This window comes from Drosophila sulfurigaster, chromosome 2L, assembly GCF_023558435.1.
Source record: "Drosophila sulfurigaster albostrigata strain 15112-1811.04 chromosome 2L, ASM2355843v2, whole genome shotgun sequence".
NCBI classification, from domain to species: domain Eukaryota; kingdom Metazoa; phylum Arthropoda; class Insecta; order Diptera; family Drosophilidae; genus Drosophila; species Drosophila sulfurigaster.
Genome location: NC_084881.1, coordinates 10804629 through 10829041, shown reverse-complemented (window position 1 = coordinate 10829041; position 24413 = coordinate 10804629). Strand labels below are relative to the sequence as shown.

General features: G+C 44.1%; 4 protein-coding genes and 1 non-coding gene across 6 annotated transcripts; 3 read left to right on the top strand and 2 right to left on the bottom strand.

The window, feature by feature from the left end:
* Positions 1–70: 70 nt before the first annotated feature.
* On the bottom strand, positions 71–10486 carry LOC133850495 (uncharacterized). Its single transcript, XM_062286616.1, has 7 exons — positions 10034–10486; positions 9622–9803; positions 9086–9559; positions 5209–9030; positions 1649–4782; positions 1424–1524; positions 71–1360 (listed from the first exon to the last, which is right to left on the bottom strand). The coding sequence occupies exons 1-7, from the start codon at positions 10236–10238 to the stop codon at positions 810–812; spliced, it is 8469 nt and encodes a 2822-aa protein (XP_062142600.1). The 5' UTR covers positions 10239–10486; the 3' UTR covers positions 71–809.
* Positions 10487–10869: 383 nt separating this feature from the next.
* LOC133850497 (WD repeat domain phosphoinositide-interacting protein 2) lies at positions 10870–18971 on the top strand. Of its 2 annotated transcripts, none has more exons than XM_062286619.1 (4): positions 10870–11201; positions 17220–17953; positions 18041–18616; positions 18675–18971. In XM_062286619.1, the coding sequence occupies exons 1-4, from the start codon at positions 11164–11166 to the stop codon at positions 18773–18775; spliced, it is 1449 nt and encodes a 482-aa protein (XP_062142603.1). In that variant the 5' UTR covers positions 10870–11163; the 3' UTR covers positions 18776–18971. The 2 variants fall into 2 exon arrangements, with proteins under 2 accessions (XP_062142603.1, XP_062142602.1); XM_062286618.1 differs by lacking the exon at positions 10870–11201 and adding an exon at positions 16727–16818.
* Positions 12762–15998, top strand: LOC133850496 (uncharacterized). Its single transcript, XM_062286617.1, has one exon. It carries the CDS (start codon positions 13842–13844, stop codon positions 15882–15884), a length of 2043 nt encoding a protein of 680 aa, XP_062142601.1. The 5' UTR covers positions 12762–13841; the 3' UTR covers positions 15885–15998.
* On the top strand, positions 16774–16913 carry LOC133835399 (U4 spliceosomal RNA). Its single transcript, XR_009893556.1, has one exon. It is a non-coding gene; the product is annotated as a U4 spliceosomal RNA (small nuclear RNA).
* Positions 18972–19538: 567 nt separating the features above from the next.
* Positions 19539–24354, bottom strand: LOC133850501 (glutamate receptor ionotropic, kainate 2). The gene is given in 13 exon segments (XM_062286624.1): positions 19539–20315; positions 20318–20459; positions 20616–20884; positions 20943–21072; positions 21283–21583; positions 21639–21997; positions 22311–22742; positions 22805–23146; positions 23206–23417; positions 23472–23669; positions 23737–23799; positions 23862–24008; positions 24083–24354. Coding segments are annotated over 13 exon segments (3021 nt in total). The 5' UTR covers positions 24171–24354; the 3' UTR covers positions 19539–19977.
* Positions 24355–24413: the final 59 nt, after the last annotated feature.

The following is a 24413-nucleotide window of genomic DNA, read 5'->3' as shown; positions in this document are numbered from 1 at the left end:
GACTTAATGATATGCAAATGACTATAAAGCTTACAGAATTGATTGTTTTAAATGAAAACTCGAATTTGTATTTGTTTTGTTTTTTATTCAACTAATATTAAATAGTTTTGATGATTTGATTCTCTTTTAATTTCAATTTGTATTTAGTATACGTCATTAATTCCATATCTTGTTATATTTATAGTTGCAATAACTCGTTATAATATGCATTGTCAATTAATTATCGTAGTTTTTGTTTAGTTTACGTTAGTTTTCTATATATATTTTATATGGTAGTGTGTGTGTGTGTGATTGTGTATAAATTATTATCATTATTGTAGCAATGCTTCCTAATTGATATCGCGCGCTCGATAGTTTTGATATGCGAGCATATCGAGGGAAGATTGAAACTTTACACTTAACATACAATTAAACTAAAATACTTAAATTGTTGCAGTTGCTGTAGAAGCGACTCTAGGAGCACATAGAGAATACATTCACGAAAATAAAAGCCTAAACTTAAAATAAATTAAATATATTCATTTAGAACATTTAAATTAGGTTTGACATCATTGCCTAGACCCACATAAAGGGATCTGTTCTATATGCACTTTTCCATTGCAATCATGATTGTGGTGTGTTGGGTTGTGTGTGTCTGTGTGTGTGTGTGGTTGTGGACTGTAATTTGCAATAAGTGGCCTGAAGCGAGGGGATAGCCAGGACCCCTCGTCGTCAAAAGACAAGATTCGGTTTACTCTACACATATACAGTACATTCCTATATATAGTCAACTACATTATATACAAGCTGGCGGCTCTCGGCGGCGTTTGTTATGTGTCATAATCATCCTGCTGCGAGCTAAAGTAGCTCACCAAGCCGCTGAACTCACCGACGCCACCTCCCACAATGTTCCCTGCAGTCGCATTGCTGCTGTTGCCATGCGCCGAACTGGAATCCTCTTCGGCAATGGCCGCTGGCGAATCTGCTGTTGAATCGCCCACAACAGCTAGCGGCGACTTCGTATTGGAGTATGCTTCCAACGTTATTAATTTTTTACTCGTTATCACGGATGATTTGGGCAATTCCGTTGGCGGCAACGGCACTGCTGGAGGAGCTGCTGGTGTTGCTGTTGGCGGTGGTGCTGCTGATGGCGCCACGTTGACCACAGGCGCTGCTGATGCAACCGACGCTGGAGCAGAAACAGGCGCGGGCGGGGCTGGCGATTTGCCGCGTGTTAATACGGATACAGAATGATTTGTAGGCGCAACTGAAGATGATGTTGGCGGCGGCGGTGCACTGACAATCACTGAGCTTGGCGCCGATGCATGCGCTGGAGGTGTGGTCAGTGGAGGTGGATAATAGCCATAGGGTGGATAACCGCCTAAATGAAGAGTACAAGAGTTAAAGCATGGATTGATATGGCTGTTGCCAAGTGACTACTTACGTGCTCCCGCTGCATAGTCCACGGCTCCAGGTCGCATATTAGGAGCACCTGGGGGTCCAACACGAGGCGGATAGTTGGGATTGCCATAAATGGGAGGCGCTCTGTATATAAATAAAATAAACATTAAGTTAGGCTGTACTACATATAAAACTACTAAAGATCATTGGGAACAATTTTGCAAGGTAAAATACAATAGCAAATGGATATATAAACGATGCCACACACCTGTAGGGATTTAGATGCGATGAGGCATGACGAGCTGGTGGCGGTCCAGCGCCATAGACGCCAGCCAAGGCGCCGGGGGGTGGCGGCCCTCCGTGATGCTCGGGGCCATGCAGATAGGGCGGCGCTCGTGAATTGGGCGCACTTCCACCAGGTGCTCCTCCCGCCGTCGAAGTGGGAGGTGCTCCACGCAGTGGAGGCGGTGCTCCATAGGTGGGTCTCAGTGCTGAACTCGGCGGCAGTGGTTGGCCATAGAAGCGCGCCAATTCCGCACTGCTCGGGTACATGCCACCGCCAGGTGGTTGTGGAGGACCACGAGCATGTGCGGGCGGCAACAGCGAGGGCATTGGCATGCGTGTGATGACAGAGGGCTGGGAGACGACAACGGGTGCATCCTCGTGGGGCTTAAAGAGTTGAGCTGGCGGTGTCTTGCCTGGCGTCGTTGGCTTATCGCTGCTCACACTGGAGGTAGCTGCGGTAACGGCAGCAGCAGTCTGTTGCTTTTGCAGTTGATCCCGCAGGGGTGTGACCTTTTTTCGACGTCCACGTGGCTTTGTATCGGCTTGCGGTGGCGGCGGTCGCACTGCCGCAGCTGCGGCGGCTGCCTGCATGAGATGTGCTGCTGCCACTGGCATCGTCATGCCCAAAGGCATGCGCTGCATAGCCGGGAGCGGCTGTTGTTGAGGTGGTGGCGCCGCATAGTTGGCACGGCTCAATGGCTGACCAAGTGGGGCGGAGAGCGCGTTCTGCAGTAGCTGCATTGCCGGAGGCGGCGGCGCCAGGTGACGCTGCAGCATGGGATGCATGCTTGGCGGTGGACCATGTTGTTGTTGGCCCGGCGGCGGAGGTAACAGCGAAGCGGGCAGTGCTCCGGCTGGACCATGACCGGGGAACTGATGGCGCAACAGTGGCGGATGCATTGTAGGCATAGGCAGACGTTTGCGCATCGGTTCCTGCAGACCCGACGCACTAGGCAACTGCTCCGGCGCCGCGGGCAGCTGTTTGGGTGGCTTGGATTTGACAGGCGTTGTGCGCAACACTTCATCCGGAGCGGGCAGCTCACGAGCCGCCGCTGCCGCTGTGAATTGCTCCTCTTCCTCGACCATGCGTGCAATGGCATCCTCCATGTCCTCGGGTAAATCGTCGGGCAGTTCGTCCAGCTCCGATTCATCGACATCCTCGAGATCATCGATAGCCTCGCCCTTGCGCTGCAAATAATCAATATCCAGCACCTTGGCTTGACGTATCACGGACAAAGGAACCGTTGACAACGAATCTCCTCCAGCTCCTGCTCCTGTCTTGCTGGGCGTGCGTTTATCCGCTCCTGCCCCAGCTGCACCCGGTGCCCCCTTAATGGGCGTGAGACGTGGCGTCGCCGCCAGCTTCGCGCCCTCGGCATTTTTCTCTGCCAGCATGCGCTTAATCTCCTCTTGCTTTTGGATGAACTTCTGTCGCTCTTCGGGCGGCGTATCCGGACGATGTACGCCTGGCTTAATGCCACCATCGGAGCTGTCGTCGTCAAAGTCCTCGATGTAAGCGTAGCGCCGGCCACGTGTTCGCGTACGCTCATCAGAGCCGCCGCCACCGCCAGCACCACCATCATCAGAGGAGGCAGGCTTCTTTTTCTTCTTGGTACCGCCACCAGAGCTCGACTTGCCTTTGCCCTTGCCCTTGCCAGACGACTGCGCCTGCGCCGACGATGTCGTTGTAGTCGTCTTCTTCAATGGCTGTGAGCGCGGCTGTTTGCCGGATCCTTTGCCAGATATGGGCACTCCATTGGCACCAATCTGCTCATCTTCGTCGTCCTCCTCTTCTTCCTCCTCGCTCTCGCTGATGTCGTCGTCCGAATACTCCAGTTGCTTGGGCTTCTTGGTCACCGGCTTCTTCAGCTTGGGGGATTTGCGTGCAATGGCCGCCGATGCCTTTTTAGCGGCTGCCTTCTTGCGCTTTGATGGCTGCCAGGCGCCATCCTCACTCTCACTGGTCGTGTCATCGCACAGATCGGCGCTGTCCATGTTCTCGCTTAGCTCAGAGCCGTTTTCGTCGTCATCGGTCTCGGTTTCCGTGTAGTCGGAGTCCTCCTTTTTCTTCTTTTTCGACTTGCTGGCCTTGGAGCGTTGCTGCTGCTCCTCCTCACTCTCGTCGCTCTCCTCCACCACAAACTTGCGATCCTTGCGTCGCTCACGTGCCGCACGCCTCGCTGCTTTGCGCTGTTTCTTACCACGTCCGGGACGACGATAGACTTCTAGACTGGAATCAGAGTCATCTGAGGCAGATTGCGAGCTGTCATCGTCGGAGAAACTGGATGTCTTGAAGTCCTCATCACTGCCGTGATCCTCCTCAGAGCTGACGTCAAGTGTGGTCAATTTGCGTGCCTTCTTTTTGGCTGGCGGCGCCGCTTTGATCTTTGATTTCTTTGCTGCTTTAAGAGGCTGTTCATCTTCATCGTCGTCATCGCTGTCGTCGTCATCATTGCTGGACTTCTCATCTGAATCTCGCGGCAATTTTGCAGCTTTGCTCTTTTTCTGCACTTCAGACTTATCATTCTCCTCCTCGTCAGGCGGATCGCCTTCATCTCGACGCGTCTTTTCTTTGTCAGCTTCAATGATTGTACTAATGTCCTTGCCTCTACCCAGATTTCCAGCTCCCGCCACCTCATCCATTTCCTTCTTGAGCGCGGAATTGATCAGATCATCGTACTCATTCAGACGATAGCTCACGTTGATCTGTCTCCGCTTGCGCAGCTTGTAGATGGGTTCATCGTCCGAATCCGAGTAGCTGCTGCTGCTTGTGCCACTGCTGCTAGAGCTGCCAGATCGTGCGCCAGCTCCGCCCGACTGCTTGCCACTTTTTGTACCACTGCTGCCACTATCCGACTCATCATCCTTGCCGCCCCGTCGACGTCTCGTGCCTCGTTTCGCTGCTTTCCTGTTGCTACGTCCATCGCCTCGTCTTCGTTTGGTTTTGTCTGCTTTGCTGCGCTTATTACCTTTGCTGGAATCGTCATCGTCATCGTCATCGTCATCATCATCCTCCTCATCATCTTCATCATCGTCATTCTTTTTGCGGGCATGCTGATTCGATCGTTCTTCCAGCTCGCTAGCGGTTCGCGCTGCTGCGGCTGCAACTGCCTCGCGCTGCAAAGGATATAAAAAATATTTTTCGTACAGAAATTCATATTTAACATAACCAAACATAATATAAGTATAGATATTGTTGTTTTTCTCTTTTAAAAACTGACAATTAATAAGAGAAATTATTGAATAAATTAGTTTGTGATTTAGCTAGCAATAAAAAAGTAATTTCTTGTTTGAAAACTGTTTTAGAATAACATAATGTTTACAATTACAAGTTATTTTCAAAATGTTTTTTAAGTTATTTAATAAATCTATATTATGTTGGCGATTTTGTTTTTGAACAGAAAATAATCAACAATATATTGCAACAGAATTAAACAAAACGTTTTTAAAGATAATCAATTTATTATCTCGTAACCGGTAATCAAATTAAAAGCAGAAACACTTTATCCAACAGAAAATATAAAATAAATGCTGTTTGCTAACCTCGGCTTCCTCGGCTAAGCGTTTCTCCTGCTGCTTGCGTGCAAAGAGATCATCGAACTGCTGCAACTTCTGCTCCAGAGCGGCAATCAGTTGCTCCTGCTGACACGGCGGACAATGCCAGTCGCCCTCGGGTATGTAGAAGAGCACGGGACTTAGGCAGGAGCAGTGATAACCTTTGTTGCAGTTTGGCGTATCGCAGAGCAATATCCACTCCGGGTGATCGGATTTGCCACACTTCTGGCACGATTCATCGGCTTCCGCTGCAGCAGCGAAATCCTCTGCATCGTCGGCATTCTCTTTACGCAATGTGCGAGCACGTTTCATGGGCACCACCTGCGAGTCGTCCTCCACTTCCGATTCGGGTGAGAATTCGTGATCGGATTTGAAGAGCGGTGAACCGGGATCTGTTTCATAATGTGGTGGCTCTTCCTCCTCCTCCTCACTCTCGACTTGCTCCTCGGAATCTGATGACCAACCACCATCCTTGCCAGGACACTTCTTTTTAATCTTTTTCTTTGTCTCCTCCGCTTCGCTGGCCGATTCAGCGGACTCCGATTCACCTGAAGGCTCTAGCACTGTGGGATCCGACTCCTTTTCGGCCTTCTTCTTATTCTTGAGCTGCTGTTTCATTGTGCGCAGTGCCACCTCCTCCAACTTGCGTCGCTCCGCCTCCTCTTTGATCTTTTGTTGTGCGATGCGACGTGATTGTCGCACAGGTGTCTCCGAGTCGTTGGTATCAATGATATTGGTGGTGTCCACTTCGCGCTTCTTTCGCGGACCCCGACCACGCCCAACACCAGGCGTTGTGGCTGCTGGAGTCGATGGCTTTGCCTTTGTCGGCTCATCCTTGGCTTCTAAAGTCTTTGGTTGTTCGACTGGATCCTGTTTTGCTTCCTCTTTGACTGGTGCCTTGGCTTTAGCTGCAGGCTTGGCTGCTTTAAGCGATTGCTCCTCCTCTTCTTCCTCCTGCTCATCGTCCTCTGACTGCTCCTCGATTTTCAGCGGATCTTCCTTAATGTCTGGTTTGCTCTCTACACTGACTTTTTCTTTTGGGCCACCTCTGGTACGCTTCGGTTGCGGCAACTCTGTATGAACTACAGCAGCACCTCCACGACGACCTGAGCGTCGTCCCTGACCCTCAGCAGGTGGCGGAGTTTCCTCCTTAGCTGGCGGTGGCGTCTGCTCTTTGACTGGCTTTGATTCCTCCAATTTAACTGGCGGCGGCGTCGCTGACTTAACTCGTTCTGTTGCCTCTTGTTTGGCTGGCAGCGTATCCTGCTTGACTGGTGAAGATTCCTTTTTGACTGGAGGTGTTTCCTGCTCAATTGGAGCAACTTCCTTCTCCAGCTGCTGCTCCTCAAACTGCTGCTCATTATTGCGCTTCAATTTCTCGCTGACTGCAGGCGGCTCCTCGCTGGCGCTTGGTTCCTTGGACTCCTTGGCTTCCTCGCTGCTGCGACGCTTTCGTTGTTGTGAAACCTCAAGCGGTTGAGGAGCGGGCAACGATGCCACAACTGTTTCGCTGTTTGTGCGCTTACGGGGTGTCGCCTCTTCGTCACTCTCCTCCTGACGTATTTGGGTGAGCAGATTTTTCTTGAGGGGCTTTGTAATGGGCGACTTCTTCGGCGGTGTAAAGGGCACAGCTTCAATCTTTTCTAATGCAGCTGAAGCTGGTGGCGGAGGTGTGGCTTCATTGGCTTGTTGCGGTGTCGTTGACGCAGGCAATGGGTCTATTGTCTTCTCCGGCGTCTTTTTCAGCTTTTTCTCAATTATTTCTGCCAGCGTTGGCTTCGTCTTCACCGGATTAGGCTTCTCCAAATGCCTTTTGGGCGCAATAATTTTGCGACGACTGCGTGCATCTTCCTCACCGCTTGAAGATGTCGTCTCCTCGATCTGCGTCTTTTGTGCTTCAACCTTGCGACGCGCCTCCACGTTGGTAATCTTTGGTCGCATCTTAATCCGCTTTCCACCTACGTCCAAGTCGTCGTCATCGTCCTCTACTAACTGTTGGCCAGCCGCCTGTTCTTCCTCCGGCAGGGGCTCGGCATAGACATCGATTTCGCTTTCAGAGGTGGAATGTCGTGGATTTGGTGTTGCGAAATCGGTTAGACGACGTTTACGATTTGCTTTTTGTGTATCACTTTCAGGTGTTCGGTGTGATTTGGAAACAACGCTTGACACTAAAGTCTCGGGCTTGACTTCATCCGATTGCTTTGATTCATTTGGGGTTTCAGTTTGTTTTTCGTTGTGAGTCTCCGAGTTGCGTGTTGGGGCTGTGTTCTTTGAGGTGCTTGGCAAGTCGTCTTGTACTGGATCGGTTAACTTTGCTATACTCGTTTCAACCGGTTCAACGATGTTTGTAGGTATTGCCTCAACGGTTTTAACCGTTTCTTCTTTGTGAACCACAGAGCTTTCAATTTGCTTAACTTTTTCAATGTCATTCGCAACTGTTTCGTCTTTTGCAATCGATTTGATAGTTGGAAGACTTATGTTTTTAATATCAACTGCTTGAACAACGTTTTCAACTGTTTTCTCAGCAGTAATCAACGGTTGAATATCGGGTTTTGAGCTTAACTCAGTTGTTGCCATCGTTTCGCTGTTTTCTCCTGATTCCTCAACGGATTTCTCCAACTCTTCTTTGCTTATTGCTTGTACTACTTGATTTTTGCTTTCATCCAAGACTTTTTCCTCTTTGCTTAAAATTGCTTCAATCGGCTTAGATGTTTCTGCGTCTTCTGTTTTCTCATTTCGTTCTGATTCTTCGCTGTTTTGCGCGCTTTCTTCGCTTGTTTCTATCACCTTCACTTTGTATATTTCCGGTGCGCCGTCCTTCTCTGGGGCTTCGCTGTTTTCCTGCTTTTCTTTTTGTTCATTTGAGATTTCTTTTGTTTGACAGTTGTATTCTTTACTTGGTTCATCTGTTTTATCAGTCTCCTTTGATTCTGGAGCTTTTTCTTCAAGTGCAGTCGCATTTTCCTCATTTTTAACACATTCTGTCGAGTTGTTGGCAGTCGTCTCTGCTACTTCGTTGCCATTTGCAAATGGCGTCTCCTTTTGCTCCTCCTTTCCCTCTGCAGCTGCTTCATTTGGCTTTAGACTCTCGCCATTGGTTTTTTCAGGCTCCGCACCAGATTCGTCAATACTGTCGAAGATGCTGCGTTTCGTTTCCGGCTTTGGTGTCTGTTTAATAGGACTAAGCTTAAGGCAGCCTGGCTCACCGAAAAAAAACGTTGCCTTTGGCTCTGGCTTCGATGTGGCTTGCTCACTATCCGTTTCGTTCTTACCATTGCCAACGAGGCAATCGAAGCCGTTGCCTTCGCCAAATACAAGAAGTAAAGGCTCTTCGACCGCTTCACTTACTGCAGCATCTCCATCTTCCTCATCTCCATATCCTACGACAAATTCTTCGTGCTCTGGAGCTGCTTTGTTGTCTCGACCCGCACCCTGACCACGTACAATGAGCGTAGGTTCTTCAATAGCTTCGCCCACTTCGTCATCATCGTCGTCATCCTCTTCGTTTTGCTCGTTCTCATCTTCGTCAGCCGCCGCACTGTCAAGTGACTCCTCCTCGCCGTCAAGTGATTCCTCCTCCTCCTCGCCTTCATCTAACTCTGAATCTTCCGACTCCGCCTCATTATCATCCTCTGACTTGGTGCTCTCATACCGACTGGGTTTCTTGATGCGCTTCGTGTCCAGCAATGTGGGACGCTGTTTCTTTTGCTCCTCCTCCTCCGCTGTGGGACTATTGTCCACATCCTCCAGCGGTCGTTTTTTGGCAGGTGCAGGCGATCCTCCGAGTTTGGCTTGTGTAATGAGAAGTGGCTGCAAAACAGATTTACTAAAGCAAATGCATAATACTAAAATGCAATATACTCACCTTAACCTTCTTTTGCTTGACTTCGGGCTCCTCTTGTTGCTGTTCAGGCGTTCGTAGCTTGATCTTTAGGTTGGGCACCTTAGCTTCATGCGAATTGTCATCTTCAACCTGCTGCTGCTGCACCTTCTGCTCCTCATTTGGCGGTGGCTGGGCCGCATTACTGCTGGCGCTACTGCTACTTGTAGTATCCTCATCTGCCTCGCCAATGTCCTTGGAGGGCAGCACAACTTCATTACCACGCAGGCGGGCAATTAGATTGACGAATTCATCGCGATTTGTGGCCACCACTTGCCAGATCTCCTCATCCAAGTGCTCCTGATAAATACGCAAATTGCAATCACCATCCTGAGTCAACCAATAGGAATGTCCCAAACGATCGCGACCAATTGGCTGCGCACGTAATGAAGCCGCATTGACGGTGAGAATATGAGCGCGAAATTTCGCATTACGTTCAAACTGGCTCTCGAGCAACTCCTAAACGATGGCCAAAAAAGTTAATAAGTTATATTGCTCTAATATTTATTTATTTTACTCACCCGTAGAACGCGAAGCTTGACTTTTAAGCTAGAGTTGCGATAACCAAAGCGTTCAATTTCCCAGGCATCCTGCAGAGAATATCCGAAACAGAATTTGCTTACCGCTGATTCCCAGCTTTTCTCATGAACTGTTTTGCGTGTCTTGCGCAACAGTTTAATGTGCAGGTCTCTAAGTTCGGGCACTGTAAAAAAAAATGAATTGTATGTTATCGAAATGTTGTGTTGTGTTTTGTTTTTCTTTCAACATTTTTTTACGGTCTCCGCTTTACTCCATACCAAACAATAATACAAACAAACAAGCGAACGCTCTTTTCGTCTCGCTTGCTCTCTCGCTCTCTCTTGGACACAGTTGCATAGATTTGTATGCACGCACATATACACATACACAAGCTACTCACACACACGCACGTACCTTCGTCGTTGTTTGTCAACCACTCCTGCAATTGCTTAAAATTTGGCAATGCCAAGCCCAAATCTTTAGCGAATTTTTGCATAAACGCACATATTACTGCAAAATCGGGATCATTAGCACATGTGTGCAGCGTTGTAGTTAATGCATCGTCATCTTTATCTTTACATTCTTCTTTACATTCAGCCGAGGCTGAAGACGCCGCCATTTTTCATGCGTCTGCTGTGTTGAAAAAAATATGTGTAGCTCTCTCTTTAAAACTTATTGTACACCACAAACTTGCAAAAAGAGCAATTGAAATCACTAAGCACGCACGACATTTGTTTGCACTTTATGCACGCCTAATACACAACATTTTGGTTGCACGAATTAGGCATTGTTTAAATCACTTTATGTAGCACTCGTTTACTTTATTTTTCAACGCATGAGAACCGATAGGCGACCGATTAATGGTGGTGGCCCAACCAATACCATAACATTTGTAATGAACTGCAGTGTGACCAGCTGGTAAATATACAAATATATTGTCATGTTGCACAAAAGTACTCTGCATGGTAGCACTGTTTTAGTACTGAGCAAGAAAATTCAAAAATATGTATGAAAACGGCTAAGTGAATTAAAATTATTATTTTGTCAATATCTATATTTTTATTGTGCAGTTTTTATTTTAAAAAAAAGTTAGCAGACGTTCATTACCGTTAAATATGTATACAGAAAAGTGTACTGTTATCGATTGATGCACACATAGGCGCTGTATGGCGATGAACTGTAAGCAACACTCACTTAACGAAACTATCGTCTGCTCAGCTCAATTGAGCATTGCTGTTAACATTTGTTTGAAAACGTAACAGAAGCTAACAAGAAGAGCGTAGAAAAACAACAAAGACGGACAAAAACAACGACGAATATTGAAATTATATCTTATTGTTTTGTGAAAAGCCAAACACAGTGCCATCTCATTGTGAATTTTTGTATTTTTGCTGTAGAAAAGTGCAATAAATTATAACACAAACAACACATATCATATCAAATAAGAAAAAACGCCAAAAAAGAGAGAAAAAAAAAAAACGCAGTCAGTGAAAGTGTGTGTATTAAATAAATAGATACAAGCAGCTGAAGCAGATTGCTGAAAAATGGCAGCATATCAAATGAATTTCAACCAGGACTTTACGTAAGTTACAACAAATTAACCCCTTTCCTCTTGTTTCCTTCTCCAACTCAATTGCAAAAGCCTTGCTTCCATATAAAGAAGGTCATTGTGGCAGAAAAAAAATAGCAAAAAAAATCAGATACAACGACAAATAAGACAAGTAAACAAGCGAAACAGCTGCTGAACGAGGGTGGGCAGCGGGGAACAATGGCTGCTAATAGCTGAACTGTAACAGTGCCTATCATCAGTATATGTGACTGTGTGTGTGAGCGTGTATTGGCGTCGTTTGCTTATTAGAACATGCAAACAACCAGTTCTAATAAGAGTGACATGCATACATCTATTATGAAATATAGTTTATGTACAAAAGGGGGAAGTGGTGGCAAATACTACATTACACTAGTTAACATAGACATTATCAATGAATGTGAGAATGCACACACTCACCTATGCACAAAACCCTTTTAACATGCTGTTAATAGACTATAGCTGACATCATCATAACAGTGGAGAGGAAATAGTTCATCAAATTAACATTTTTAAACTTGCTGTGCAGTGTAAAGTAGCTCTATCTCTGTTTACCAATACAGATGCGTGCATTGACACACTAAACACACGCATATGTCTGTGAGTGTGTGAATGCGCAACAGCTGATGCTGTCTTTGTGACTTGCAAACTTTTTCAACTTGTTTTAGAATTATTTCAAGCTTTTTAAACATTGTTTATTTTTGCTCAGCTGATGTCATATTGAGGTTAGCTTAATATATAATTACTTGCCAATCAAGCTCGCTGTAGCTATCTCGTTCCTTCTAATTGCCTCACCCCACTCCTCTCTTGGGGATTTTCTGAGCAAGGTGCATGTGACGCACTAGCCTAAACAACAACTAAAACAAAATAAAAACAAAACAATCAATATTTCTGCTTATGGCGAAAATATGAGAAAGAAAAACACTTAAAAAATACTATCATAAGTAATTGTGTTAGTGTGTGTGTGTGAGACAATAACAAAAGCCACAACAACAGCACTAACGAAGCTGATAGACGCGCGTCATAAAGCGAGAACAAAGAGCAACTGAGCAACAAGCGAGAGCGAGAGAGATATCAAACGAAACGCTTTCTAATCAGAACAAATCAATTAGCGGGTGAATGCACCGACCGACAAAAAAGCAATTAGAAATTCTCCTTTTGCATTTAATTGAATGGCAAGTTCAAGGGCACAGGTTGCAGTATCGATTGCAGGTGGAAGGGAAATGTATTTATTATGATAACTCAGTGTCAAGCACGTGTTGGAAACCTGCTTGAATAGTGCACCAAACCGATTCAACATTTTGTTGTTATTGTTATTGTTTTTGTTTACGCCAGCTGTTTACACCACACAAGTTGGCCATCGTTATTGCGTGCTGCTTTCCTTCTTCTTATTCGCGAAGCGATACTCTTTTGTCAATATGAGTCTGTGACACGTTTTAATGCCCTTTGGCTCAAAAGTCCATGTTTAATACTGATAACACTCACGAAATTGATAATTGAAAAGAAATAAATTATAGAAAATATTTATATTAAGAAGCAACTTGATGATTTAAACATTTGTATACCATATAGAGTGTGTAATCTGCGGCTTTTTATTTTACGAATGCGAATGAACCTCACTGCACCTGGAACATATTTAATTTATTACCCGCTTGTTTACACTTTGTTCGCTTACAGCTGAGATTTGTATGCGTCATTTTTAAATAAACTGCCAAAGTCACAACAACGCACAAAAATAAAAAATAATTTAATCATGTGTTTGCTAGTTAGTTAGTAAACATCAACAACCGAATAGAAATAAAAACAAAACCGCAAACAAGGCCGTCGTGCTATCGATTTTCAGAGGGGTTCAAGTCCCACATAAGCTGAGAAAAGACCTTGAGCCTCATTTTTTTGCGATGACGCCTTCTTTGTTAGCAACTAGTTTTGATTTCATAAACACTGTAAACAAAAACAAATAGATAAACAAATCGCCCGAGCGCACGACACGTGTTGCGCTCAGCATACGATTTGTTGCTCTTTCGATTTTAGTTTTGGGGGATACCGCGAAACGTGCTTGGCATAAAATGTAGCGCAAATTATCGCAAGCTCAAAAGTTTTCCATGGCCCACAAAAATGTGTTTGTATAATTTCAAGTACGTACGAAAGCTCAAAGCTGCCGTTTGCTAATTTTCAAAGTACGCGCACTCGCTTGCGTTGTGCAGCACTGCAAATTCCAACTGGCGGTTGCAGAGCAACACATCTTTACTTCTGAAACTAACAAATATTAAACGCACGAAATAGACAAAACGGATGAGATAAGACTAAATTAGCAATTAAACTCTAAAAATTTGTTGGCCGTTTGATTTTGCCGCAGAAATGAAATGCTTATTAATTAATTTAAGCGAACAATGGAAATTTCAAAATAATGCGCGCACGCTTGCTCATTTGTTATACAACACTGACCAGTCACACAGAGACCACAACGATATGGCAACGCCCGTCATTCCAAAATACTTGAAAAAATACCATAGGCACAGTCAAAACATAAACAACAACAAAGCGCCCTGCACATTGTGACATTGAAAATGGCGGAAATTGGAACACAAATTGATTGCCATAAAGTTAAAGTGTGAAAAATCAATCAATCCCCAAATGGAGCAGCGTGCTAATTTCCTCGCATTAACGCTGCTTGACGCGCTCGAGGATGAAAACGAATCCGATATATTCTCAATGCTCGAACGCAACACAATCGACTGCAGCATTGTTCCCTGTGATCGAGGATTAGCTCCGTTGCATTATGTGTGTGGCATGAAGAATGTGACACTTGCACGACGCACCCTCGAACGCTTTCTTGCCAGTGATCAGCAGTTGGATGTAAATGTGCGCTGTGATGGAAACATGACAGCTTTGCATATTGCAGCGATGTATGGCAGAGTTGAGTTGGTGCCACTGTTACTGCAACATGGGGCACGATTGGATCTGCTGGATGATGAGAACAAGTTGGCTATGCACTATGCCATCGAGGAGTGTCATTTCGAAGTGCTGCAGCAGCTCAGCGAGCACATTCTGCAGGAGAAAAAGAAGCAGCAGCTAAAGACGCCCAAATCGAATTTGAAGTATAATCATGATGTGACTTCGCCTTACTACATTAATATCACACACAGACGCAACAAACCGCAACCCAGCTACCCAGACAGAGAGGAGCGGGAGCATGAGGAGCGGGTGAATCTCTTTACTTTGACGCGGGATCATTTGGAGGAGCTGTCGAACAAACTGGAGGATCAGGAAGCAACTGGAGGCAGACGCACATTGATCGAGAGCTGGCGGGATAAGGTGGAACGTTCGCGTGCTCGGAAATCACTGCTGCAGGTGGAGCATGTGGAGACGTTGGTGGATCAAGCGCTAAGCCAAGATGACTTCGATTACGAGCAGCAGTTGCACCAAGCACTAAGAGATGAGCAAGAGCAGGAGCAGCAGCAGGAGACGGTTGCAGAGCCAGCTAGCGAGGCAGGCAGAGCTGCCTTTGGCCAGTTGGTGGAGCAAGTGGCGCAGGCTGCAGTGCTCGAGCAGAGTTATCACACGGCCCAGGGCGAAGAAGTGCCTCCCTTGGTCAAGAAGGATGAGGAGTACTATCTGCAGATGACGGAGGCGTATGTGCACACAGATGACGAGAACGGACTCGTCTTCTACGAGACCAAGTTGTTGCAGCAGCCCGCTAAAAAGACGCAAGCGAAGCCTCGCCCTCCTCCGACTCCACAACTTGATAGCAGCGTGAGCACAAATTTAACGGTGCCCCTAGACTACGAAACGGATGCGTTGCGTGCCGAATTGACACAGCTGGGCGCCACAGTTGGACCCATCACACACACCACAAAGCGTCTGTACATCAAGCAGCTGATCAAATACAGAAGGAATACGGATGCGTTGCTTGCAGCGCAGCAGCATGCGAAGGCAGCACAGATGAAATATTCGGTGGAATTGCACCATACGTTGCGTTCGCAGTTGGATTACGAACACATTGAGAGCTATATGCAGCATGAAGTGGACTCCGCGGCACACTTTGCCACAGCAGCAGCGGGCACGGGCCGTGGTCAACTCAGAGAAGGTCACCTGAAGCAGAGTTTCATCTATATGCTAATTGATCCACGCATCTCGCGAAATTTGCCAGGCGAACGCAACTATCTGGAGCCACTGTTGATTTGGTCGCGCTTCTTGGACTCTATATTTTATGTGGGTAAAGGCAAGTGTTCGCGTCCCTATGCGCATCTCTATGATGCAATGCGACAGCATACACGAGCGCACCAGCAATCAGTAGGAGCCGGGAAACGTGGCAAGTCAACGCGCTCTCAGTTAATTCCGGAGCTGTTTAAATCGCCGCCGCCGCCAGGAACAACAGCCGCGAGTAGCAGAAAGCTGCAGCGCATCCTGGACATCTGGCAGAGTGGCAGTGGCGTTGTCTGTCTGCATGTCTTCCACAACATTCTGCCTACGGATGCTTATACGAGAGAGGCGTCAATTATCGATGCACTTGGCATGCAGCATTTGACGAATCTGAAGCGTGGCGATTACTACGGGCCGGCGCAGATCTGGGCCATGAAACGAAAGAAGCATCTGGGCATTGCACTGCTCCACAAGGCGATGCAGATTTATTTGGCTGAAGGGGAATCCCAATTGTCGCCCAGTGATTTGATTTAGTTCAGCAATAAGTACAAAGTACAAAGTGTAGTGCAAGCCAAAATATTTCTTAGCCGGATCTCAAAATGTAGAATAATTAAGCAAATTTAATAAATAAATGCGAATATTAAAATATTATTGTTTACTGTTATGTTTTCGATTTGAAGTTGCGTTCAAATGAAGCGTGACCTTTGCTTAAACTTCCAAATGTACTAATTTTGCTTTGCTGACTTTTAGTATATTCTCTCAGCCATCGAGTACATTCTTGTTGTCTCACTCTTGCACATGCAACACAGCGCTAAGCTGCTGTTTGTAACTTGTTGCACCTGGTGATACTACTTATTATATTTATCTAATAGTTAAATTACATTTTATTGCAATATATAAAGCAAATAAGGAATTATATATTTCCTGATTAAAATAATTCATTTCACTAGCAGTTTTTGATTATTTGATCAAGGAAATATCAAAAGTTTGGTAGCGGGTATAATCTACATATACATACATATGTATATATTAAATTGGTTATTTATTAATATTATAATTTATTCTTTTGTTTTATTTATAAATGTAGGACTTACACAACTGTAGTTAATTTCAGAATTGTCTCTAAAAGCCACAGCAGGCAGCTGCTTACCTTTACCATTAACAAACCCCTGCAACAGAATCAGACATTCCTCCCTCTAATGTTAGGCAATTGCTCAATGCAGGGTGCAATGCATGCAGGGGATGCAATTGCCCAAATACCCAAAAACACATCCTCATGAAATAACAACAACAACTGCATCCCAAAAGTATGCAGCAACAAAACGTTTAACTGTTGAACAATTTTACATTTATATAGCTTGCAATTCGCAAGTGGTTCTAGTTGTATGTGCATGACGTACGTGTTGTTTGGCACTGAAAGGTTATCTTTGCGCAGAGGCGATATCGTAACCAATGAAGTTCTACTGAGGTGCGATTATTGCTAGTTGAAAACTTTAACCAATACCCCGCCATGGGGACGTGAAATACCGTCCACTACGGCAATTTTTGGAAGCCCGAGAGGGCTCAATTAATAATCAATCACACAATACAAATAAGCTAGGAAATGACGAGGGTGATAAGTTGTTTTAGAAAGGATATTATATTCAATTAAATCTAAAAGAATACTGTGAGATGTAGGTTTTTGAAATTTTCTCGGGAGTATGGGTTTTTAAAATGACAAATTCGTTAAGGGAAAATAAAAATCTTTCGTTTTTGAAAATATGTATATAATAATTTGTTTGGGATTGGATTGAATTGTTTCTTAGATCTGTCTTAATATTATTCATTGAATGTGCCAGGATATTATTAATAATTGTTCCTTTGTTGTAGTTCCCTGTCTGTGCTGAGCGGCGCCGGATTGCGTCTGTATTCAATTGCGGGGCAGGATAAAGTCGAGGAGATCTTTGCCAAGGACAATGCGGAACAAATCAAGATTGTGGAACGCCTTTTCAACAGTTCACTGGTGGTGCTGGTCACTGCCCAGAAGCCCAACTGCCTGAAGATGTTGCATTTCAAGAAGAAACAGGACATCTGCAATTGCTTCTACCCCTCGGAGATTCTCTGCGTGCGCATGAATCGCCAGCGACTGATTGTCTGTCTGGCGGAGAGCATACACATACACGATATACGCGACATGAAGATCCTGCACTCCATCGAGAACATTGCGCCCAATGAGTTGGGTCTCTGTGCGCTCTCCCTCAATTCGCATCTGGCGTTTCCAATTTGCCAGTCCAGCGGCGAGCTTCGTATCTTCAATGCCAATAAACTGCGAACGGGCATGACAATCAAGGCTCACGACACGCCCCTTTCGGCGCTTAACTTCTCGCCCAGCGGCGCCCTGCTGGCCACCGCCTCTGAGCGTGGAACTGTGATACGTGTGTTCTGTGTGAAGAATGGCCAGCGGGTGCAGGAGTTCCGTCGTGGCGTCAAGCGTTGTGTGCGCATTGCATCGCTGGTCTTTGCGGCGGGCGGTGACTTTCTTTGCGCCTCCTCGAACACGGAGACAGTGCACGTTTTTAAGATTGATGCACGCGCTGTGGAGGTGGCGGAGTTGAAGGCCATAGGTGAGAGAATCTAAACGAAACCCTCGTTTAAGATGTTAGAAAAATGAACAATTAATAATAATAATAATTTCGCATTTTCGCTTGCAGCTGAAGTGGCGGCCAAATCTGACAGCCAGTCGAAGGATGCAACGACGGCAAAGACAACGACAACCACATCAACAGAGACTTCTGAGGAAGTGCCAGAGGCTACGCATGTGGCCAGCTGGGGAGGCATGTTCACCAAAGCAGTTTCCTCGCTGCTGCTGCCTGCTCAAGTGAGCGATGTGCTTGCCCAGGATCGCGCCTTTGCCACGGTTGCGCTGCCACAGTCGGGACTGAAGAACATATGTGCGCTGACCCGGGTGCAGAAGGAATTGCGTTTGCTGATTGCATGCGAGGATGGCTTTCTCTACATGCACGACTTTAATGTGGAGAAGGGAGGAACCTGTAAATTGCTAGCTGTCCATGATTTGCGTGGAGCTCTCGAGGACGTGATTGAGTTGCAGTTGAGCGAGAGCGTGCTTCGTACACAGTCGAAGCCGCTGCCGGCGACGACACTGCCACAACAATCGCTGACCATGTTGAAGAGCTGTGCGGCCAGTGTGCTCATCGAGAATCCAGAGCCGATGCCGGACAATAGCTATGCCGGCATCTTGCGTGGCGAGCAGACGGATGCAATGTCAGGTAAGTGGTGATAAAGATAGTCATGTTGTTCACTTGCTCATCAAATGTTCTACTCTAGATTCCGCCAAGTTTCGCAAGCTGTGCGATGCCATTGACACGCCCACAAAGCTGTACGATGAGCGTCAGTTTCCTCCCGTAGCAATTGCGGCAAAAGATTGACCACGACGCCAAGGCCACAAGGATCTGGTGATTGTGGAAAAGTCGCAGTGTGGTTAACAACGCTCTCTGCATTTTGCAAAAGCCCAAAATGTGTTGAAAATCCCATACACAAAAAAATTCTTATCAAATTAGGAAATTATTTAAAGGAATTTATTTTAGTTTAATTAAACTACAAACAAAAAAAAACAAACAAAAATGTAGAAAACCAAAAAAAATCAACAAATACTCGACAGAGAAAAATCGCAAAAAAAAAAGTATTTTAGTTAATACGAGAAACAATGTAATTAATTTCTATGCTAAGCAATAATTAATTAATAATCGACATTTGCTATATGTTCTTGTATATAACTGTATAACTATAACCGCATACATACTGTATAATATGTACGTATGATGTATAGTTTAGGTCCAAACTCTCGGCTTTCTCATTCCGTTAGTTATTCTCTCTACTTTGTAAAGTATATACTTGTATTTAATCATAGGAGAAAACTACGTTGATCTAATGATCTAATGTATAGAAAATGTATTCGAAAGAAGCTCAAAAATCCAAAAAAAAGGAGGAGAAGTAGAATGATAATCAACTAAAATGTACCTTAAACGACGAGCAGCAACAAACGTATTCAATTAGCTTTGCAGAGTAAATGATTACATTTAAAAACTTAAACATAAATATTGCAAATAACTAAGTATTACAAAAAGATTTACAAAACTGAGATTCTCCTCAAACAATTTCAATAACTTTAACATAACTGTGACAAAATTCGAAAAAATATCAAGTCAATATGCCCAAATTATTGAAAAAGAATTTAAAAATTACAAAACACAAAAAAAAAACGAATAAAAACCACAAAAACCCATATATAGTGTTTAATAATAGTCTTCAATCGACAGCAAGGGAGTTTTTAGCCCATTGATGCCTCACTTGTTTATTCATTTTTTAATTTTGACTGATTCAAGGTGAAGATAGAGTCTTTAGGGAATATTTACTGTATTGAAGTAAACATCAGGGTTTGGAAAATTTGAGAAAATTCGTAATCAATTTTTTTCTAATCTGTGTTATAAATTTCAAAACTGAAAAGTCTTTTTTAATAGATTGGTAAATGCAGTTGATAATTTCCAAACTTTTTGTTAAAAATCTCGTTCTACATATCTGAGGGCATTAATGGGTCACTCTTTTAAGTGAATTACATCTAAACTCAGTTTCAAATTCCATTGCTTAGTTTGCTGTCGCGCTTATCCATGGATTGCTGCTGTGGTTCATGATGGTGATGATGATGATGGTGATGGTGGTGATGATGACGTCGCTGCAGCATCTCAGCTGGTGGCTCTTCCAATTGCAGCACTTCTTCCTCACGATGCGGTTTCGCCTCTGGTTCGATGCTCATTTGGGTGGATTTATCTCTTTTCCAGCCAATTTCAATTGGAGGCGTTGCACTTCTATGTGATTTGAGAGAGAACATCGACCCAATCTTCTTTAGTTTGCTGTGCACTGAGGATTCCACGTCGCCGGAGCTCTTCAGGCTCTTGCTGGATATGCCCAAGACTTCGATTTTGATGATTTGGATGAGCTTGAAGACGAAGAGGAAGAACTGCTCAAGCCAACGCTAGTGCGCACGGGTTTTGTAGTGATCCAAATGCATAAAGCAAACATTATCTCTGCCTTAAATGCGTCCTTGAGGGAAATCTATGAAATTGTATATTTTTTAGTATAAGATAATTGTGAATAATTAAAACAAATACATATAATAAAACAAGCTTATTTAGCTTTCAAATATTATGATCATATTTATATATGTATAGTAAATATAAATGAATAAATTAATAATTAAGTCACCCTTACCTTCTCTTCAATAGCAACAGTTTTGACATTCCACAGGAACTCGGTGCAACCCAAAACCATCGCAGCCATCAGTCCCAAGCCCAAGACAAGAAAGACGCCACCCACATTCTCTAGTCCCAGTTCAGGAGTGTCGGCATCTCCTTCATCATCACCCCCACAGCCCCCGCCGCCATGCATTTCCTTCCACCATTTGCGCTTCAGCTCCGCAAGAACTCCCAATTCGCCCAGCTTCAAAACAGCGCCACTAATCTGCTTGCGATATGGTGAATCTGCCAGAAAAAATATTATTAAGTGGGCTTATCTCTGAGGCTCACATGGATAACCTACTAAAGGGCATGGCTATGCCGTAACTTTTGTAGTCCAGCCATCCACCAATTTGCATTAGATCGCACTTCCGCTCCACATTGTACTCCAATGTGGTGGACTCCATTAGGAAAGCATACAGATTTTTTCCTTTCTGTGGAGCAAAGAAAATACAAGTAGGATTAGCAAATTATAAAACAATAATGAGAACTAAGTTTAAAGAGTCCAAAAATTAATTTTGTATATGTATAATATTTCAATTCATGGTGGAAGTGCATAAATAAGCCTTATATTTGTTTGGATATACATACATATATAGGAAAATGGATATTTACAAGAAATTTTTGTAAAATTATCGACAAACCTGAACACGCTCCACGCCCTCGTCGTTAGTTTTTGTAAAGACTGAAGGCGATGCACTCTCCATTGCTGTCCACATTTTTTGATAAGTGCTAAAATTGGAATCCCTGAAAAAGCCCAACGTCGAACCGCCAAGTAGAGCTCCATATTTAATCTTGGTCTGTGCCGCTAAGTCCTCTGCATTTTTTATAGCACTCGCCTGTCTCGAATTGGTCAAAAAAGCGGCTAAATTGGCGGTGTAGGAGTTTAACATCATGAGTGCAAAGAACCACCACATGCCAGTCACCAAACGTGTCGAAGCAGCTCTGTAGAAATTGTGCATTTTGTATACTTTCATAGATATTTATTAAGCGTACTCACTTGGGCAATATGTCACACCCCTGCCCCATAAGCGAACCAATGGACAGCCACATTGTGTTGTGCAGAAACCAGATATTCTCCACCTCCTCGGGCTCCTTGCAAGGATGCGGATTCTCCCAGTCGTCGGGCGCCATGCGAGCCAAGGCAAAGAGTAATAAAGATATGAATAGATATGCCGAACCCATATAGATCCAAACATCCAGGGAGAAGGGCGACAAGAATGAGAACAAATCTGTCGGTGGTATTGGCGGCTTTGAGAACAGGATACTTATGCCCAGATTCATAAAGGGTGGCGTAAAGTCGACGGCTTGACGTCTGGACGAGGTCATGGTTAAGTCACAAATACCTAAGTCAGCGTTCTTAAAGCAAAAAGATTTTGAAGTTGGAATTATAATATGTTTTTTCAATTCACAATTTTTTAATTAATAAATATAAAGCAGATAAAAATAAAGAGTACCTATTTTAATAAATATTTGAAACCAAAATAAAAGCCACAATAGAAAATATTATTTAATGTCAAAACGATGAAGCTTGAAATCTTCTTCCAAGAACTTTCAAGTTTTTTAATTAGGATCGGAAGGTTCTCAAAATCAATATCTTTATTCTACTCTTATGCACTTTTGTTTCTTTTGAGAAATCTGTACTTCTGTAGCTTATTTATTTCATACTTACCCCATCAATTAGTTGCCTGACAATGCCATCCCAGGTTTGAGTTACCTTGTTAAGGCTGCCATATTTTCCATCGGGCGACATGCGGAATTCATATTTGAAATTCAACATACGCGCAATATTGTCAATGAGATCCATAGAGTAACCCTCGTATCGGTCATTGCCCTGCAGTACTTCGCCCTCCTCAGCTTCCTTGAGGGTCAAGAAGGGAGCGCCAATGCGGGAGGAGATGATGAATGTCTTATTCGACAACTTTTGACTCACGCGTTTTTCAGTTTCCTCGTCATCGTTGAGCACATCTAAACCGTTCACTGGATCCCAAATGGCTCGATCTAAAAATCCGCTAGCTTCGATTTGCATAAAGCGTAAGCTAAAGAAACTCCTTTGGCCATTTTCGTTAAAGTCTACTCGACCCGTGGAAACTTCCTCGGAACGCTAACAAATGGAAAGAAAAATAGTATATAATTGATTTTCAATTCCAATTGTATTCTTCTTACGGCTTTCATGAACTCTATGATTCGTTTGCCCTGTGGCCAGGGTTTCTTTCGTTTGCATTCAATTTCTGGCGCCTGTAGCTCTTCGATAATGCCCAGTTCGGTAAGTCCCTTAGAGAATAGCCAGACTGCATCGTTTAGCAATATCATCTGAGTTTTAACCTGTGTGGGCAGCACTTTATAATAACGTCCCTCTCGCTTCTCACGCTCCTCCCAATCATGCACCACATTCTTGATGTGAAAATCCGTGGGATCCATCAGGCGAACTGTTGTAATGTTGGCATCTCCACCTAGAAACTCGCCCAGCTCCAAGGTATGTGTATCAAGCAAGGGTATAAACACACTCTACAAAATGATTACAAAATAAATACAGAATTTTTTTTAAAAATTTTCAAGTTTTTTACTTGATACTCTCCCAGCATTTTGAGTTCGTTGGCTTGTTGCAATACGTTCATTACATTGTCAGGCGAACAGTGCAAGATGAGACAGTTATCGGTTGATAGTTTAATCTCCTTTAAGAAGGGTCTGTGATCATCATCAGCACCCAGCTGTCTGACCGTTGTGGGATTACTAGTGGGATCGCCAATCTGAAGTACATCCTGCAGCTGTTGTAGCTCTAAAAGAACGAATATTATATATCTAAATTGTCGTTTTAACATTCAAAGTTTACCCTTTTCGCCTTCATAAATAATTGTAAAACTGCGCCAACCAAAACTTTGAACAATTTCTGCAAAACCCTGTGCCAAAAGCAAATTATCGGGATGCACATTGAGTGTCATAGAAGAGTGTTCATATTGTCGATTGTCTGGCTGCCAATCGTAGACAATATGTGGTATATCCAAGGTGTGACATATGGAGGCAACAATGTCTAAAAACAATTAAAATAACTTTAGTATGAAACTGTATAAGTTTATAAGTATAAGCTTTATACTTGCCTGAACTGCTTCCAGTGCTGGGTCCAAAGATGGCAATAACTCCTTGTGAAATCAGATTGCAAACTTCAAGAAAAGACGCATTAAAATTTATATGATTTGTAATGAAAGTATATAGGAAGTGGCACCTGTTTTCTCCATTATGAAACTATCTTCGGTGTTGGCATAAACCACGACTGGAACGAGTTCGATATTTCTTTCCAAAATATTGGCACGGTCGATTGCCGTGCGAAATGCTATTTCCGCCTCATCCTTGTCCGATGTAAAAATGCTGCCTAGAGTGAAATAGTGAAAAAGTGCAAATATAGAATGTTGCAAATGCAGCTGACCCAGTTTTCCCAGTACTTACCCACTGAAAATTGCTGCCTGTCTGCGACAGATTGCTTTACGAGACATAGCACTAACACTAACGGATAATATAAATATTTAAACCACATTTTATTGGTATGCCATTAGTATTTTAATAGCTCTATTAAAGTTTTTTAAGTGCGTTTTTTCTGATGATGTAAAAGTTGCTAAGAAATTTGCAACTATCACGCTGAGAGGTCCACAATACAATGAGCTATGTCGCCCATATATAAAATAAAAACACAACTGAACTATGCTAATTTTAAAAGCTAGATCTGAGTATATCGCGAGAGAATAAGATATAGCGAGAGGCGCCCTCTGTTGTTTGTTGT